The 15,741-nt window shown below is 37.9% G+C and overlaps 1 protein-coding gene across 1 annotated transcript in view; it reads left to right on the top strand.

The window, feature by feature from the left end:
• The window catches only part of TXNRD1 (thioredoxin reductase 1), a 39,025-nt gene extending 24,459 nt beyond the window's left edge, over window positions 1–14,566 (top strand). The window contains exons 10-17 of the mRNA XM_075274575.1: window positions 431–656; window positions 2,166–2,255; window positions 2,460–2,536; window positions 3,563–3,719; window positions 4,276–4,383; window positions 5,333–5,428; window positions 10,430–10,564; window positions 14,167–14,566. Coding sequence (XP_075130676.1) covers window positions 431–656; window positions 2,166–2,255; window positions 2,460–2,536; window positions 3,563–3,719; window positions 4,276–4,383; window positions 5,333–5,428; window positions 10,430–10,564; window positions 14,167–14,229 — 952 coding nt within the window. The 3' untranslated portion in view covers window positions 14,230–14,566. The remainder of the gene's footprint in view (window positions 1–430; window positions 657–2,165; window positions 2,256–2,459; window positions 2,537–3,562; window positions 3,720–4,275; window positions 4,384–5,332; window positions 5,429–10,429; window positions 10,565–14,166) is intronic.
• Window positions 14,567–15,741: the final 1,175 nt, after the last annotated feature.

Genomic DNA, 15,741 nt, shown 5'->3' with positions numbered 1-15,741 from the left:
ATAATATGAAACAACACATCTATATTAATAGAAAGAAAAGTTTCTCTGGTGCTACGTTCACAACACCTTCTCAAACTGATCACCATTGCTGCTGGAACTCAGTATACTAAGGCAGTCATATAGAATATCCATAAAGTGAAAATTCACAACATTGACCACATGAGGACACAGTGAATGTCTTCTCCTATGTTTTAGATGCAAAGCACAGCAAAAAAAATGCTGCAGAAAAACCATGGCGGAAACGCGTCATGTTTTTTTTTCACAGCGTATATCATTGTGATCTTATTAGTTAGTTGTGATCTTATTAGTTAGGCTGTAACTGCTGCAAAATGGACGACAGGCTAAGGCTAAGTTACAAGAGACACATTTGACCATAATTTATATGTGTTCTGCAAGTTATATTAAGGATCTTTCTTCTCTTTTATTTCAGTGATGACCTCTTCTCTCTGCCCTATTGCCCGGGCAAGACTCTTGTAGTAGGTGCCTCTTATGTTGCACTAGAGTGTGCGGGTTTCCTGGCAGGACTTGGCCTAGATGTAACTGTCATGGTGCGCTCAATTCTCTTGAGAGGTTTTGACCAGCAAATGGCAGAAAAGATTGGTGAACACATGGAGGAGCATGGAGTGAAGTTTATCAAGCACTTTGTACCAACAAAGGTATAATCTAATTTATCATATATTTTTATATATTATTTTTCTTCACAAATTAATAGTGAACAACATTGAACATTACAGCCCCATGTAGTGAAAAAGCTAAAAACTATTTTTTTCAGCATTTTCTATCTATAGGCTGCTAAAACAGCGCTTACCCAGGGACACCATAGACTATATTGGTTTTATACTGAAAGCAGCGGAGAGAAAAGTTTTTTCTCTGACCAATTTTCAGCTGAATCTGCGACAGAGTCTCTAACGTAGATTCTGACACATATGTGAACAAAGCCTTACAGATTTAATCAGGTGTTCTAACTTGACTGGGACAAAACTAAAAAATGAAATGCAACCGCTAAAAAAATAGTGGTAGTGTGCGGTATGGTACAATGGATACAGCAATGACACTAGCGATATGGCCCCTCCCAACACATAATTGGTGGAGGTGCCGAGAATAGACCCTACTAAAATTGATGATATAACCTAAGGATAAGCCCTCATTTTAAAAAATCTATATTAAACCTTTAATCTAGTGATAAGGAATCAGGAATATCTTAGTTTATCTAAAGAATAGTTATGTCTGTTCTTCTTTAAGGCTAAGGCCCCACAGGCCGGAAACGCAGCGCTAAAGCACTGTGGAACAACCGCGGCATGAACGCATTGCAGTTCTTCCCACAGCACTTTGAACAGGAGGTTCACAGGAAAATCCGCGGATTTTCAGTTACAATTACATCTAGGGGGAAGCCGGCAGCGTTTGCGTAGATATAATTGACATGCTGCGATTTTCAAAACCGCAACAGTGATTTTTTTCAACAAAGTGGGCATGGAATTTGCATGAATCCCATCCACTTTGCAAGTACTGTAAAACACAGCGATTTTTCCCACGGCGTTTCTGCCACGGAAAATTGGGGCGTTTCTAGCCCTTGGGGCCCCGGCCTAAAACATCTAGGAAATGTGGTTAAAATCATTGAAACATAGGAAAACCACAAAGTCAAAGCAAAACTGTTGAAATCATCCAGCAGACATTTTTTTTGTCTTTTATACATATGCAAAAAAATATCCAGATCATTAACGCCAAATACCCAAATACAGACAGTATCCAAGTATATTATGTCAGATACAATATATCCTAATTTATTGGTGTCCATAAACAGCCTTTAGGCCGGCCGTGTACTGAGCGAATGAAAACTTCTTTTGCCCTATTAGAATGACTGCATAGACAGGGAATATATGATGCTTGCTTGCTGATCTTAACACTATGAGTGTATTTCAAAGATTAAGCCATAAAGTAGATGTAATTGTAATATTTCAGCACAAGAGCATATAATATCAATACAGTGCTGTTACATTTTACAGAAATAATGTTGACCTAAGTCAAAGATTTAAGCACTAGATATAATCCGTTTGCTAGTCTGAGTAATTCGATTAATACCCCAGTTCATTCTTATGTTTAGGATTAAGATGTCTTTAGCTGTGTTTAGATTGGATTGTGCCTAGCATGTTGTATTTTCTCTGCAGATAGAGCAGATAGAAGCAGGAACACCTGGGAAATTGAAAGTTACATCTCAGTCAACTGATGGAACAGAGATTACGGAAGAATATAACACAGTGAGTAATGAATACATAAATAATTCTCCCATCCACTGCAAGAAGCATGGAATATACACTTACAATATCAATGGGGGTGCGCAGATTTCTTTGCATAGGCCAATGTTACACAAAGGGCTGGTTCCCCTTTTATTTGGCTCCAATTTTGTGCATTGCCTTTATCTTCAATGTCACATTAATGAAACCATTGCTAATGCTTTGCAGGTTTTACTAGCTATTGGAAGAGATGCCTGCACGAGAACAATTGGTCTGGACATACCTGGAGTAAAGATCAATGAAAAGTATGTATATTAACCCACAATTAGTCTAATTATTACAATGTTAGTAGTCTTATACTACCACATTAACATGTAAAGGAAAGTCTCCTAATGATTTGCTGCACAGTTTTACCCTTGTATACATCTATCCCTTATCTCAGAGGTCAAAGAGATCAAAACCCCAGTGATCAGAAGAGCAGAGACTGTGTTCTCCTATGTGCTCTATGTGAATGGTGCAGTGGCAGATATCCCTGGCCAAAGCTTCATTGGCTGATCAATGTATCAGGATTATAATATTACTAGAATGACCAGATCTTCTTCTTCTGCATGGTCATCAGTTTATTGGTTACTGTAGAATATAAATGTCTATGGAAAAAACTTTGCCCTTACCCTGACCTTCAGTGCTGGTACTTTTACAAAATCGAATCATTTTGGAACTAAGGGGAATTAGCTCGGTAAAAGCAGTGGTGCGGACCCAAACAGGCAAGGCAGGGACACAAAATGTGCAGCAAACTGGTTTATTTAGAAAAAAAACAGGTAAATAAATAAAACAAAATACAGCCTTAACTTCAGGCAAAAACAAAATAAATACCTGCTCATCTGAGCCACTAGCTAAACAGAACTGATAACCTAACTATACACATGGCTTACTTCCAGCCACATGAACAACACAGGCACAATATTGTCTCACCGGACTCAGGGTTACAGGACAGACCCACACACCTCCTTACACCTTATGGAACTGCAGTGCAGGAGCTGCAGCCTTTTCTGGCCCAGTAATGAGCCAAGGATCTACACCTGGGTGAAGGCCCACTCCAGATCCGCCCTGGACCACACATATGTCAGAAACCCAGGGCTGATATATCTGGACTCCAACACTCTGCGTTTCACCTTCTCACAAAACATATAGGCATCATAATAAATCCAACAGTAGCAGACAGTCATAAGATCGGGCATGCTAATGATAATGATACAGTGCATAACGCAATGTAGAAGGTTTAATAAAGGCATTTTAACAAATCCATTTATCTTATATTTTATGTCTTTCAGAACAGGAAAAATTCCAGTTAATGATGAAGAACAGACTAATGTACCTCATGTATATGCGATAGGAGATGTGCTGGAGGGCAAATTAGAGCTTACCCCAGTAGCTATCCAGGCAGGTCGCCTATTGGCTAGAAGACTATATGGAAATTCAACACTAAAGGTCAGTTATGTCACTCATATACAAGGATATGAGACTGCTGTCTCTGTAAATACAGATGATATGTCTTCTCATCACTATTGCTTCCTATGAAAAAATAGAATAATATTTCTACAACAAATGCAATAGTAATAAGTCATTTTTTTCTGAATTTGGTAAAGTATAGTGTGTTGATCTAGATGGTGCTCCGTACAGTTTCCTCATAATCTGGATTAGGCAACCTTTTTAAAATTTTCTTGTTAGATGTTCTAAGATTAGAATATAGGATCTGAACCACTTGTGACAGCCCCTTTAATGTTTGTGTCTTCTGTATTGTATCATCTGATCAGATTATTTATACAGGCATTAAACACTCATTGGTCTGCAGGATACTCCCATGTAGACTGGGGCTATGCTGCTGACACAATGGAACTCTATGAGGGACACACAATTGCAGTAGTGATCATTCCTCCCCATGTAGTCTGAGTCAGCCCATGTTAAAGCATATGTAAGCGAGATTGACTTAACATGTTATATTGTTGTACATAATATTAAGACATGTATTTCATCTCTTACACAGTGTGACTATATAAATGTCCCCACAACAGTATTTACTCCTCTGGAATATGGTGCTTGTGGTTTATCTGAGGAGAATGCCATATTGAAATATGGAGAGGAAAATATCGAGGTAAGAAAAACATCTAGTTGTATATACAATGCCAATGCACAATGTACTGCAGAAGGCTTATCAAAACCAATTGCAAAGGGGGAAAGTTGGAGCAGTAAATCTGTCAGATTCCATCTCTTGTTTCTCAGAGGTCACCTGAAAAATAAATGCCGCAACCTGAATGGATGTTATGACAGCTCCGCTCTTCTCTAGCACATGAAAGAAGCATCTAACAATGAATCACAATGATTTTAATAGAATTTTACTGGAATTTACTTATTTTGTAAAAATAAGTAATAAAAAGTACTTCTAGTATGCATACAGACTAACAATGGTATACCAAGGAGGCAGGGAAGGTAACTGCAATGGGGCCCATGTGGCGATTACTTTTTATGTATGTATGGCAGTCTAAGGGGGAGTTCACGCGGAGTAACGTGCTGCGTGATGTGGCACGTATACGGCGTGTGAGACTTTGAGCGCCGTATACGCTCCCATTGATTTCAATGGGAGCCTGGATCGTATATGTGGCGTTATTTTGCGGCCGTGATTTTGCGTCCAGTGCAATTCCTTCCCCTACTCTATTTACTGAGATTTATGATCTATAGTCTGACAGATTAGACCCCTTATCCTAACACATTGTTAACCACCTAACGGCAAATGTAGCAGTAGATCACTATATACTGAACGGAGTTGCAGTGCAACCTGAGTGTGCTGCGACCTGCCATGTTTGGAAAGTAGGAGGCAATTCTGACTTTTCATATTGCGCCCTATGATTTCTATGTATGCCCCTATGGGAGACATTTGTAAACTTGGAAACTATATATCATTTCTATTACTACTGTGGGACTGTTGTTACTATTACAGTGTAAAGTTCAAGAAAATTTACCCCGTCATTACATGTATCGAACAGTTATGTTTGGCTTTATATTGTATTTTGTTTCCGCTGTCCTAAGTTTGACATTTTTTGTAGGTTTACCACAGTTATTTCTGGCCTTTGGAATGGACCGTTCCGTCAAGAGACAACAACAAGTGTTATGCAAAAGTCATCTGCAACATAAAAGACAATGTAAGTAAGGAAAATATTACAGCAGTGATATGCTGGAGGTTTTCATGTAATTGACCCCAAAAGCGTCAGTCAGGAGCTCTGCCTCCTCAACTATGGAAGAGTTGGAAAACCTAGGGCTGGTAATAGTGGAGAATGCATACAGTGCAGAAGATTTACTAAGAAAAATGTGCCAGAATTCTGGTGTAATTTACACCACAAAGTTTTCCATCTGCCCCCTCAATTTATGTTGGCCCATGTTTCTGGAGTAAACAAAGCCGACTGATGGAAGGTGACAATCTAACAATGCAAGAGATTTTTCACACAGCATTAGACACTTCAATAAATATGGTGCTATTTAAGACTTTTAGACTGTTTAGGCTGAGTTTGAACTTACTACCTTTTATACACTTTTAGTAAATCTACCCCATTCTATGTCCACATGCAGTTAGGGTCACCTCTGAACACGGGCAACATCTGTATGGTATTTGTGTGGGTTTCTATTGGGTACTTGGGTTTCCTCCTACCTGACAAAAACATACTAATGGCAGGAATTGATGTGAATGATGGCGGTATCTGTACAGTGCTGTGAGATATGTATTTACTTTATAAATAAGTAATAATAATAATCAGCTATGGTTCCATAAACACATAAAAGGTTCCTGAGTTTTTATGAAAAGTTGAAATACATGCATGAGTGTTGTTGGGTAGTCTGTTCTATGATGGTATAAGCCTTTCTACATGGTGCCCTATCAGTTTTTCTGGTTCTAATAATAATTTTATGATTGTATCACAATTAAAATTTCTCCCTTGGACAGGGAGAGCATATAATAATAATAATAATTAATAATAATAATAGTCCAATACTACTACTACTACATGCAATTGTGTAATGTTTTTCATGTAATTTTACCAGGGATAATTGTAAAATTGCAAACAAATAGACAAAAAAAAACTCAACTGGGCATAATATAGGATATCCAGGAACACTGAACTGCAAATATAGGTCAGATACATAGAGGCATGTAGATAGAAAGATCCCTGATACAGGAATTGAGCACTCTGTGGGCACGGTCAGGAAAACTGCTTGCTGTTTGTGAATAATATCTATCTGTAACCACACAAGCAGCCAGAACATAGAAGACTTTTCTTACATTGTAAGCTGTGAGATGTTGCAGAATGTTAAGTTCAGTGCACAGAGCAAGCAGTTTTAAGAAATGTGTGAAGGCTGTAATTAGAATCAGCCCCCCCCTCTAGTTATTGTGTGAAGACACAACAACCCCCCTCCACTTATTGTGAACCCGTTGTGAATCTATAGGCAGAAATTTCCTACTAACAAGGAGTGAACTGCAAATTAGCTAGAAATTAGGCATCGAGTGACAAGAACTTTAGATTAAGTTTTTCAAGCAGAAGGCATCTACATATTTTAATTATAGAACATTACATTTTGGACCAGAATTACATGCTCTATGAAATGAGACTACATTTTCTGAAAAGTTAGTCATTTAAATCTGAGCAATGGATGACAGGGGTTATAGCAGCTACTCTCACAACTTTAAATGGCTACATGAATGTTATGTTGAAAAGGAGGTTAACTGTAGCATAATATCTGGAATGGGGTTTGAAGGAGAAGAGAAATTTGACAAAGCTTTCCTTTAAATATAGCAGCACTAGAAATATGGCACTGTGTTGCTACTACATTAAATGATCTTTTCATAGACCTTACAATGGTTGTGCAGGATTAGAAGTCATTGCTGATTTCTTCTTCTTAGGAATTGACTTCACGTCCGTTGGTGCTACAAATCAGTCCCATTTAAATGAATGGGGCTGCAGCATGGCCATGTGACCATGTGAACAAGAAATCAGCCATGACGTCTAATCCCGCACAACCATTTACATTATATACAAAGCTATTATAAAGATGACAGCAAAGCTCTATTGATTCCATACTAGTAAGGGGATGAGTAGTTTCCATCCCTCAAGACAAGACAGTCCTATAATGACAAATATTTCTCATCATTAGACTTACAATAGTATTAATGCTAAATATATTTTATAAAATTATATACGTTGCTTTTTCTATAGGGAAGAGTTCACATTCAGGTTTTTTTTGCATTTTTCAGCACTTGGACAGCTCAGTAAGAACATATAAGAACCTAATATTTGATACCAGTAGATAGGATCAATCTGAACAATGTGTGTGTGTTTACTTCTCTCAGTTGGAAGGGAAACATCAGAAACATGTTAAACTCTGACTTCTCCAATACATGCCGCCATTGTGTAAGCTCAAGCAATTAATACCGTCTGTAGGTGTTTAATTAGTTTCCCCTGCAAGCAGTTGGCTTGTCATCCATTGTGGCCTAGCTTGTGACATAACCTTTCTTTCTGTCTATTCTTGAAGACTAAATTATGTTCTGAGAATTGCTTGTACGCTTCTTTCTGTAAGCAATGTAATGCTTTTCCAGTAACTGGCGGCAAAGTGAATACATACGGCTGGCCACTGACCATAGGATTTCATCCGTACATGTGCTGGTGTTTTATGATAAGAAGCAATTATTGCTTTCTCCCCTGACCTGACACCTCACATGAATTCACATAATAAAGAATTGCTGCCTATGCCGGCATCCAAACTGAGCCTGCATTTTCCTAAAGTGCAGGCTTGATAAGACTTAATAAAGCCTGTAGTCTAGTAATACAGTCTGTAAAACATCCAGAAATGAGGATAATAAAATGACCAATCCATCACCGTCCCTTCTAGCCTCCAGTTTAGTGTCACATCAGATAGCCATGGTATGAATTTCAAAGTTAAATCAGTAAAAAAAGCAATGAAATTACCATTCTCCTTGGAAGGCGGCCGTCACCTTGCCCCGCTCACCTGTGTTGTGCTGCCTATGGTAATGTGACAGACCATAATCATAAAGATGATGAATTGAATGCAGGAGAACAGCATCAATTCTACTAACCTGACTCGTGAAGGCTGTTGACCCTCATAAAACATGCTGACTTATGTGCTACATGTCCGGGATAGTGATTGCCTTAGAGATTGGACGCTTAGCACATACTGACTGTTCCTCGGTGATCAAGTGCCATCAGCACAAAGCGGCAGTAATTGTCACACTTAGAAATAATTAAGATTTGGGGAGAAAACGCTGACATTTCAATATCATTCCTGGGAGAAGTAATATCCCTCTTACCAAACTGGTGTGTAGGTCTGTTAGAAGCAACAGAATACTATTTTTAGTTTATTTTTTTTAACTCTACAATACATGATTATAATATTAGAAACATATCATTACTCAGAGTCTGTTTCTGTAGATTAAAGCGAAGAGTCATTCACTGGTGGGCAACCATTTCCCGAAATCCAACATAATAGTATGATGGATATCAGGTAAATATGGCGGTCACACTCAACAGCTGAACGTCCATCATAGCCACCTGGTCTCCGCTGTATTATATAGTGGAGAACCAGCAATAAGCGCCCGCACTGAGCGCAGGCATTACCATCCCTCCTCCCCACAGGCACCATTTTCCATGGATCGCCAACCACATGAGTGACATCCATTATTATGACAGTCAGGAGTCTATTAAAGGATCCCAAGCTTGTCTCTTATTCACTCATATTACAGGCTGTCGTCAAGTGCCGTCATTTTACAATTCATTGCATTGCAAATGATCAGACTCCCTGGGGTCCAAGATCCCTAGGGGGTCTAAAAATGACCATTTAAAGAAAAAATGTAAAAAAAATGTAAAGTAAATAAAGAACTAAAAATTCAAATAACCCCCTTACATAGAAAAGTACTTAAAAAAAGTGAAACACATGCACATTAGGTATCCCTGTGTCCGAAAACACCCTCTCTACAAACTTTAAAAAACGTATAAAAATAGTTTCTCCATATTGTAAATGCTGTAGCGGGAAAAAAACAAACAAACATACAGAAGAGCCAAACCGCCATTTCACTTACTGTAAAAACTTGGATGAAAAAGCAATCAAAGCAATAGACATTTCCCGGGTTAAAACATAAGTTTGAAAAACCAATTTCAGTCAGAAAATTCTTCGAAGGTGTTTTTGCACTTCCATCCTCTGAATAGGGGATTAGTCTCATATTTCTGGAGGTTCTAGGGGGACCCCAGTGATGAAAAGTTGAGGGGATTCCTGCGTGTACCATGTGGATGGAGTGATAGTTCACATTTAGCCTCTCCTCCATTCACTTTTATGGGATCAATAAACACAGCTAAACACAGCCCTCTTTCACTTCCAAAGAAATTGGACACCATTGAATGATGCTCCTTCTCATGATCACTAGGAATCTCAACAGTACGGCCCTCCTCAAATAGACACATATCCTTTATACTGTGGGAATAAGTGATTTAATAGGAGGGCCAGTGATTGTCAACATTTTAACACAATGTAACTTTTAGGTCCAAATTTTTTGGTTTTGGTGATTTCTTAATACATCTTTATTATGTTTGGGGGCCTTGTGTAATGTCTCTGCTTTTTCGGGTCTCTGTGCCACCCTCTGGCTTTGACCCTTGGCTTGCTGACTCCTTGTCTGTGCTGTTTGTCTTGACGTGTTCTGTGTGCCACGTATATTTAGGAAGGTCTTTGTGGACCAGTTGTCCTCTGCCGCCTAGGGCAGTGAGGCAAGTAGACGGGGGCAGTGGGACTTTCAGTTTAGGGCTCACTGTCTCTGAATTTCCCTTCTTTCTTTGTTCTAGCATCAGCATTAGGGAATTGCCCAATTGGCAATCCCCTTACGCAGAGTTTCAAATTCTCTGCATAGTGAAAGAGTTATATAATATAGTTCCAATTCCATCCACCACTAGAGGAAAGCTTACTGTATACTGTATTCACAACTTTAGACAGTATGCAGTAAACCTCTGTATTGCATTTATTTTACTATATGTCTATGCATGTTTATCAGAACCATGGAGCTCCTTCCTTTATGATAATGAATGATTTGTGTAATTCCTTTATATTTGGTGTGTGTGTGTATTTTCTTATATTTTTGTTATTTAATTTCTCAGGAAAGAGTGGTGGGTTTCCATGTACTTGCCCCTAATGCTGGAGAAATTACACAAGGGTTTGCAGCTGCCATAAAATGCGGTGTCACTAAAGAGCAACTAGACTGTACAATAGGAATACATCCAGTATGTGCAGAGGTAAGTGCTGGGAATATGATATTTCACTGCATTTGGTATAATTTGATATAGATATTCAAGATCAAGTTATAATAAGATGCCGGTATGCATGTCACATAACAGTAGCCTGCAGTAAAGACAGCTCTTGAAATAGATCTGCAGAGCATGTTCTTTTCTAAGACAAGCAGGACAAATCTTAGAAATTATAGCAGTTTCTTGTCTCATTAGAAGTCAGCGCAAAGTATGTGCTTCAGTAAAAAAAAGGATATTGATGCTAAATTATAAAATGCATCCATCTTCAGAAAAATGACTACTAGTTGCAGCAAATTTCTGAGATTTATTGAAGACTTCTCTTAAAAGTTCTGAATTATCCAAGGTCAGAAATGACATCTAATAAGTAACTCAGAGCAGAGCCTTGCCCAAATGCTAAAGCTAAGATCTCTGGTTCTCCACATACAAATGGGAGATTAGTGGGGAAAAGGTTTTAACATTTTAATACCCATACTGCTCAAATGTCATGTAATGGAACTCCTTGCTATCCTGAAGCTGGAAAGGTGTTATTCCCACTGTAACAGAAAGCTTATTATGGTCTAGTATTTGGACCATGCATAGTACACTCATATATATCTATAACATCTGGGAGAACAGTGCAAGGCAAACATAACTAGATGCCAGGCCCCCGAGGCTTTAGAAGTTCATCAGATTGGCATGAACATACTTAGTGCTTGTCAAGCATAGTCTAGTGTGTGGTAGACAGGCATCCAACTGTGCCTGTGTAGCCCAATGACTCAGAATCAAAGGGAGCCATTGGGTTGATTATTGTAAGTGACCGCCTTCATATTTATAATCTGTATGATTCTTGGTGCAATCATACATACAGTATCATTACAATATATAATATATATTATTCATCATTTGGATAAATCAAAGTTTATACAGATGTAATGAAGCTTAATAGGCAATTGCCATCAGGGCATTTATGGCTATATACACAGGATATGCTATAAAAGCCTAATAGATGTGGGACCCACATCTGTCTTGGTAATAGTGGTCTCCTGACAACCATCTTGTGGCTGCAGTGGAGGGGAATATTGCTCCATATGATCTCTCCATTCAGATCCCAGTTCTCAAACATATTATTAATCATCTGGATGATTCACTGTACACTCATACATATACGTCTGGATGATTCACTGTACAATAATACATATTATTCAGGTTCTGGATGATTCACTGTACAATAATACATATTATTCAGGTTCTGGATGATTCACTGTACAATAATACATATTATTCAGGTTCTGGATGATTCACTGTACAATAATACATATTATTCAGGTTCTGGATGATTCACTGTACAATAATACATATATGTCTGGATGATTCACTGTACAATAATACATATTATTCAGTGTCTGGATGATTCACTGTACACTCATACATATATGTCTGGATTATTCACTGTACAATAATACATATTATTCAGTGTCTGGATGATTCACTGTACACTCATACATATATGTCTGGATGATTCACTGTACAATAATACATATTATTCAGTATCTGGATGATTCACTGTACACTCATACATATATGGCTGGATGATTCACTGTACAATAATACATATTATTCAGTGTCTGGATGATTCACTGTACACTCATACATATTTTCCAGCTTTTGGATAATTCACTGTACACTCATACATATTATTTATCATCTGGATGATTCACTGTACACATATATATTATTCAGCTGCTGGATGATTGACTGTACAGTCATATATATTATTCAGTATCTGGATGATTCACTGTACACTCTTACATATACGTATGGATGATTTACTGTACACTCATATATATTATTCAGCTGCTGGATGATCCACTGTACACTCATATATAATCATATTCTGGATGATTCACTGTACACTCATATATTATTCAGCTGCTGGATGATTCACTGTACACTCATATATATTATTCATCATCTGGATGAGTCACTGTACACCTATACATATTTGTCTGTATGATTCACTGTACACTCATACATATACATCTGGATGATTCACTGTACACTCATACATATACGTCTGGATGATTCACTGTAGACTCATACATATTATTCAGTGTCTGGATGATTCACTGTACACTCATATATATTATTCATCATCTGGATGAGTCACTGTACACCTATACATATTCGTCTGGATGATTGATGACGCACTCTCCTCAAATATATTTTATATTCCTAATAGAATTGTACAAATTATTAAATGGAACAATCTTCATAAGAACAAAAATTGTTCCATGTGTAAGAAGTTTGCAGCGGTAAATGAATTGGTCACTGTCTTTGTTTTGACACAGAAGTACATATGTCGTTGTTTAGTTATTGAAAGCTGCCATGCGCCTCATGAGGACACTTACATTAAAACACATCAAATAAGCTTGGCGGACAAACAGAATATTGCGCTTGTCAAAGCAGAGCATTGATGCTCCCACAAAAGACGTCTTTGATACAGTTAATTGAGGCCTTTGAAGAACCCCAGGCAGACACATTGCAATTTCCTCTAATTATTCTGTTACCATTACTCTCTACTCATATAATACCATGCAGCATGACACATCGCAGAAGCGTATTCTTAAATGAGATATCACATGAATAGCTCAGTTCGTATTTACACGATGCCCTGGTTCATTTACTTTAGTAGTGCTGGAATGCTATATATATATACATATATGTATATATATATACAGTATATACATATATGACAGCAAGCTTTGTGACTGCTTTAAGCACCTCTATATTAAAAACTAATTTCTACTGCCATTCCCAAATAAATGTTGATATTATTTTGACCTCAAAAGAACCAAGCATCATTTAACGTTCCTTGGCCCCAAATCGAAATCTGTAACAGGGTTCCACAACTACCTTGTACTATTTATAATACTGGTGTGGTGTCTTACTATGTGGGGACTTTGATCCCCTTTAGGAACAAGGGCCTCTGCACCCCTGTAGCCACGGGAAACACTCCATAATTAATCAGTTTGTACCGAATTTAATGGAATACCATACAGCTAGCATTGCCTATTTAGTATTCAGCACCATGGCTGTGTCATGGCCGCCCCCCAGTCACATCATGACCACACCATGTACCCTGAGCCTCAAGTAAAAGCCTTACCTACTCTTCATTCATGTAGTTATCAACATAAGATTATTTTTGTAATCTTTTTAAGAGCAGAAGTATAACACAAATGACTGATTTTGCAAAATGTTCTGTGCAAATCTTTCCATGGGAGCATGGATTTTTGATGTTGCTTGTGCTACTTAAGTATGCCTTTAAACCAGTTTACCCATATAATGCTGGAAAAGATACATCCATCATCATGGAGAAGCAGTAAAATAGCAGAGATGATCATTTGTGTAATTGTCATTCATGTTTGATAGCGGAGAAGGGAAACGCGTGGTGGTTTCCTCCAATCACAATATGTCTGTCTTTGATTGCAAACACAAAATTAGCCATAAATGTTCACGTTTGTATTCATGGCTGCACTTAGGAATAATCAGAGTCCTTGCTGGGAAATAAGTCATAGAAGTATCCTAAATAGCATCTTCATCTTTCCTTTCAGATATTCACCACCCTAAGCGTGACAAAGCGGTCTGGAGGAGACATTATGCAGGCTGGATGCTGAGGTTAAACCCCGCTGTTTGTTGCTGTTGTCATTGTCTCAAAAAGCAAGAGAGCTAAACTTTTAAAAGGCAGAAGACAATGCCATGGAAAAAGAATAAGGAACATCTACACGGCTGAAGAACAAGAAGCTCATTAGCTTTGAGAATGGCAGCGAACAATACAGCAAGATTACTGGAAATAAACCACTGCAGTGCACTCTCGTAGTGCTTTTGTGATGTCACATTCTAAAACCATATTTGGTGGGCTGTGACTGAGGAGCTGCTAACTTGGTTTATGGACACTGGGGAATAAGTCCCTAATTTTCTTGTGGACTCAGAACATTTTAATGCCACTTAAAGGAGAACTATATATGTATACATATATATTTACTTTTGTCATTGGAAACGGACACAGAATCAGTTTGTGACTGTTCTCTGTGACAGTTTAATGTCCATTGCTGTCATCCTATGACGGGAGACAGCAACGTACATTACCAATGGGTACATAAGCATGTATTTTAGGTGCAGTTCTTCTTAAAGCATTGTTTTATACTAGCGAGATTATATGCATTGCTATTTTGTTAATAGGTTTCATTCCTATGCTGTGAATAGGCCACTGGGAATTTTAATGCTTTAAACATGTTATTTATTTTGTGATTTATTTTAATTTATGAACTCTATAACGGAGAAAATGTAAGAGATGAGAAGAATTTTGCTTCTGATCCTATTGGAAATGCGGCACAAGAAGTAGGCACATGTCCAATAACCCAGAGCTAACATTAAGATTCAGACTAGAAATTGTGAAATGATGTGATAGGTTGCTAACATTTGTACACAGCTCAATGTCATTGTAACCAACCCTCTTACCTAGGTTTTACAGATGGGATTAAACTTTACACAGTCACTGTGGAATTGTATTGTTATAAGAACACCTGTACTAGGTGGGGCAGTCTTTCAGATGTGTACATGTTTTATATCTTTATAGACACATGCATTTGGAAATTATAGTTCTATTTTGGTAAATGTTAATCCTCTTTAGAAAATAATTTCAAATAAAATGTGAATTTTCTTAGAAGAATTGACTGCTCACTTTTATTGGGAAGCATGGAGTTACACAAGGTTAATGGGCTGCAGAATTCACTAGCTCCTAAAAGCATTTTGGCTGATATTTTACAAGGGCATGTTTTCCATTATCGTTAAGCCCCCATGCACAGTGTTATTTTCTTGTAGCCGTTCTATTCCCCACAGTTGAAGGTTTTTGCACAGTTTGCTCAGAGGACAGTTACAAACAAGCAATGTCCTCATCACTAAAGAGGTTTTTTAGTATTCTTAATTTGATAGCCTTTTTTTTTTTAATGTGAGCAGATTTATTAGAGTAAGGGTGCATTCACACTGAGTAAACGCTAGCTTATTCTGAACGTAAAACACGTTCAGAATAAGCGGCGTCTAAAGCAGCTCCATTCATTTCTATGGGAGCGGGGATACGAGCGCTCCCCATAGAAATGAATGGGCTGCTTCTTTCACTCCGTGCAGTC

The sequence above is a fragment of the Leptodactylus fuscus genome, chromosome 5 (assembly GCF_031893055.1).
Source record: "Leptodactylus fuscus isolate aLepFus1 chromosome 5, aLepFus1.hap2, whole genome shotgun sequence".
Taxonomy (NCBI): domain Eukaryota; kingdom Metazoa; phylum Chordata; class Amphibia; order Anura; family Leptodactylidae; genus Leptodactylus; species Leptodactylus fuscus.
This window is presented reverse-complemented; position numbering and strand designations above follow the sequence as displayed.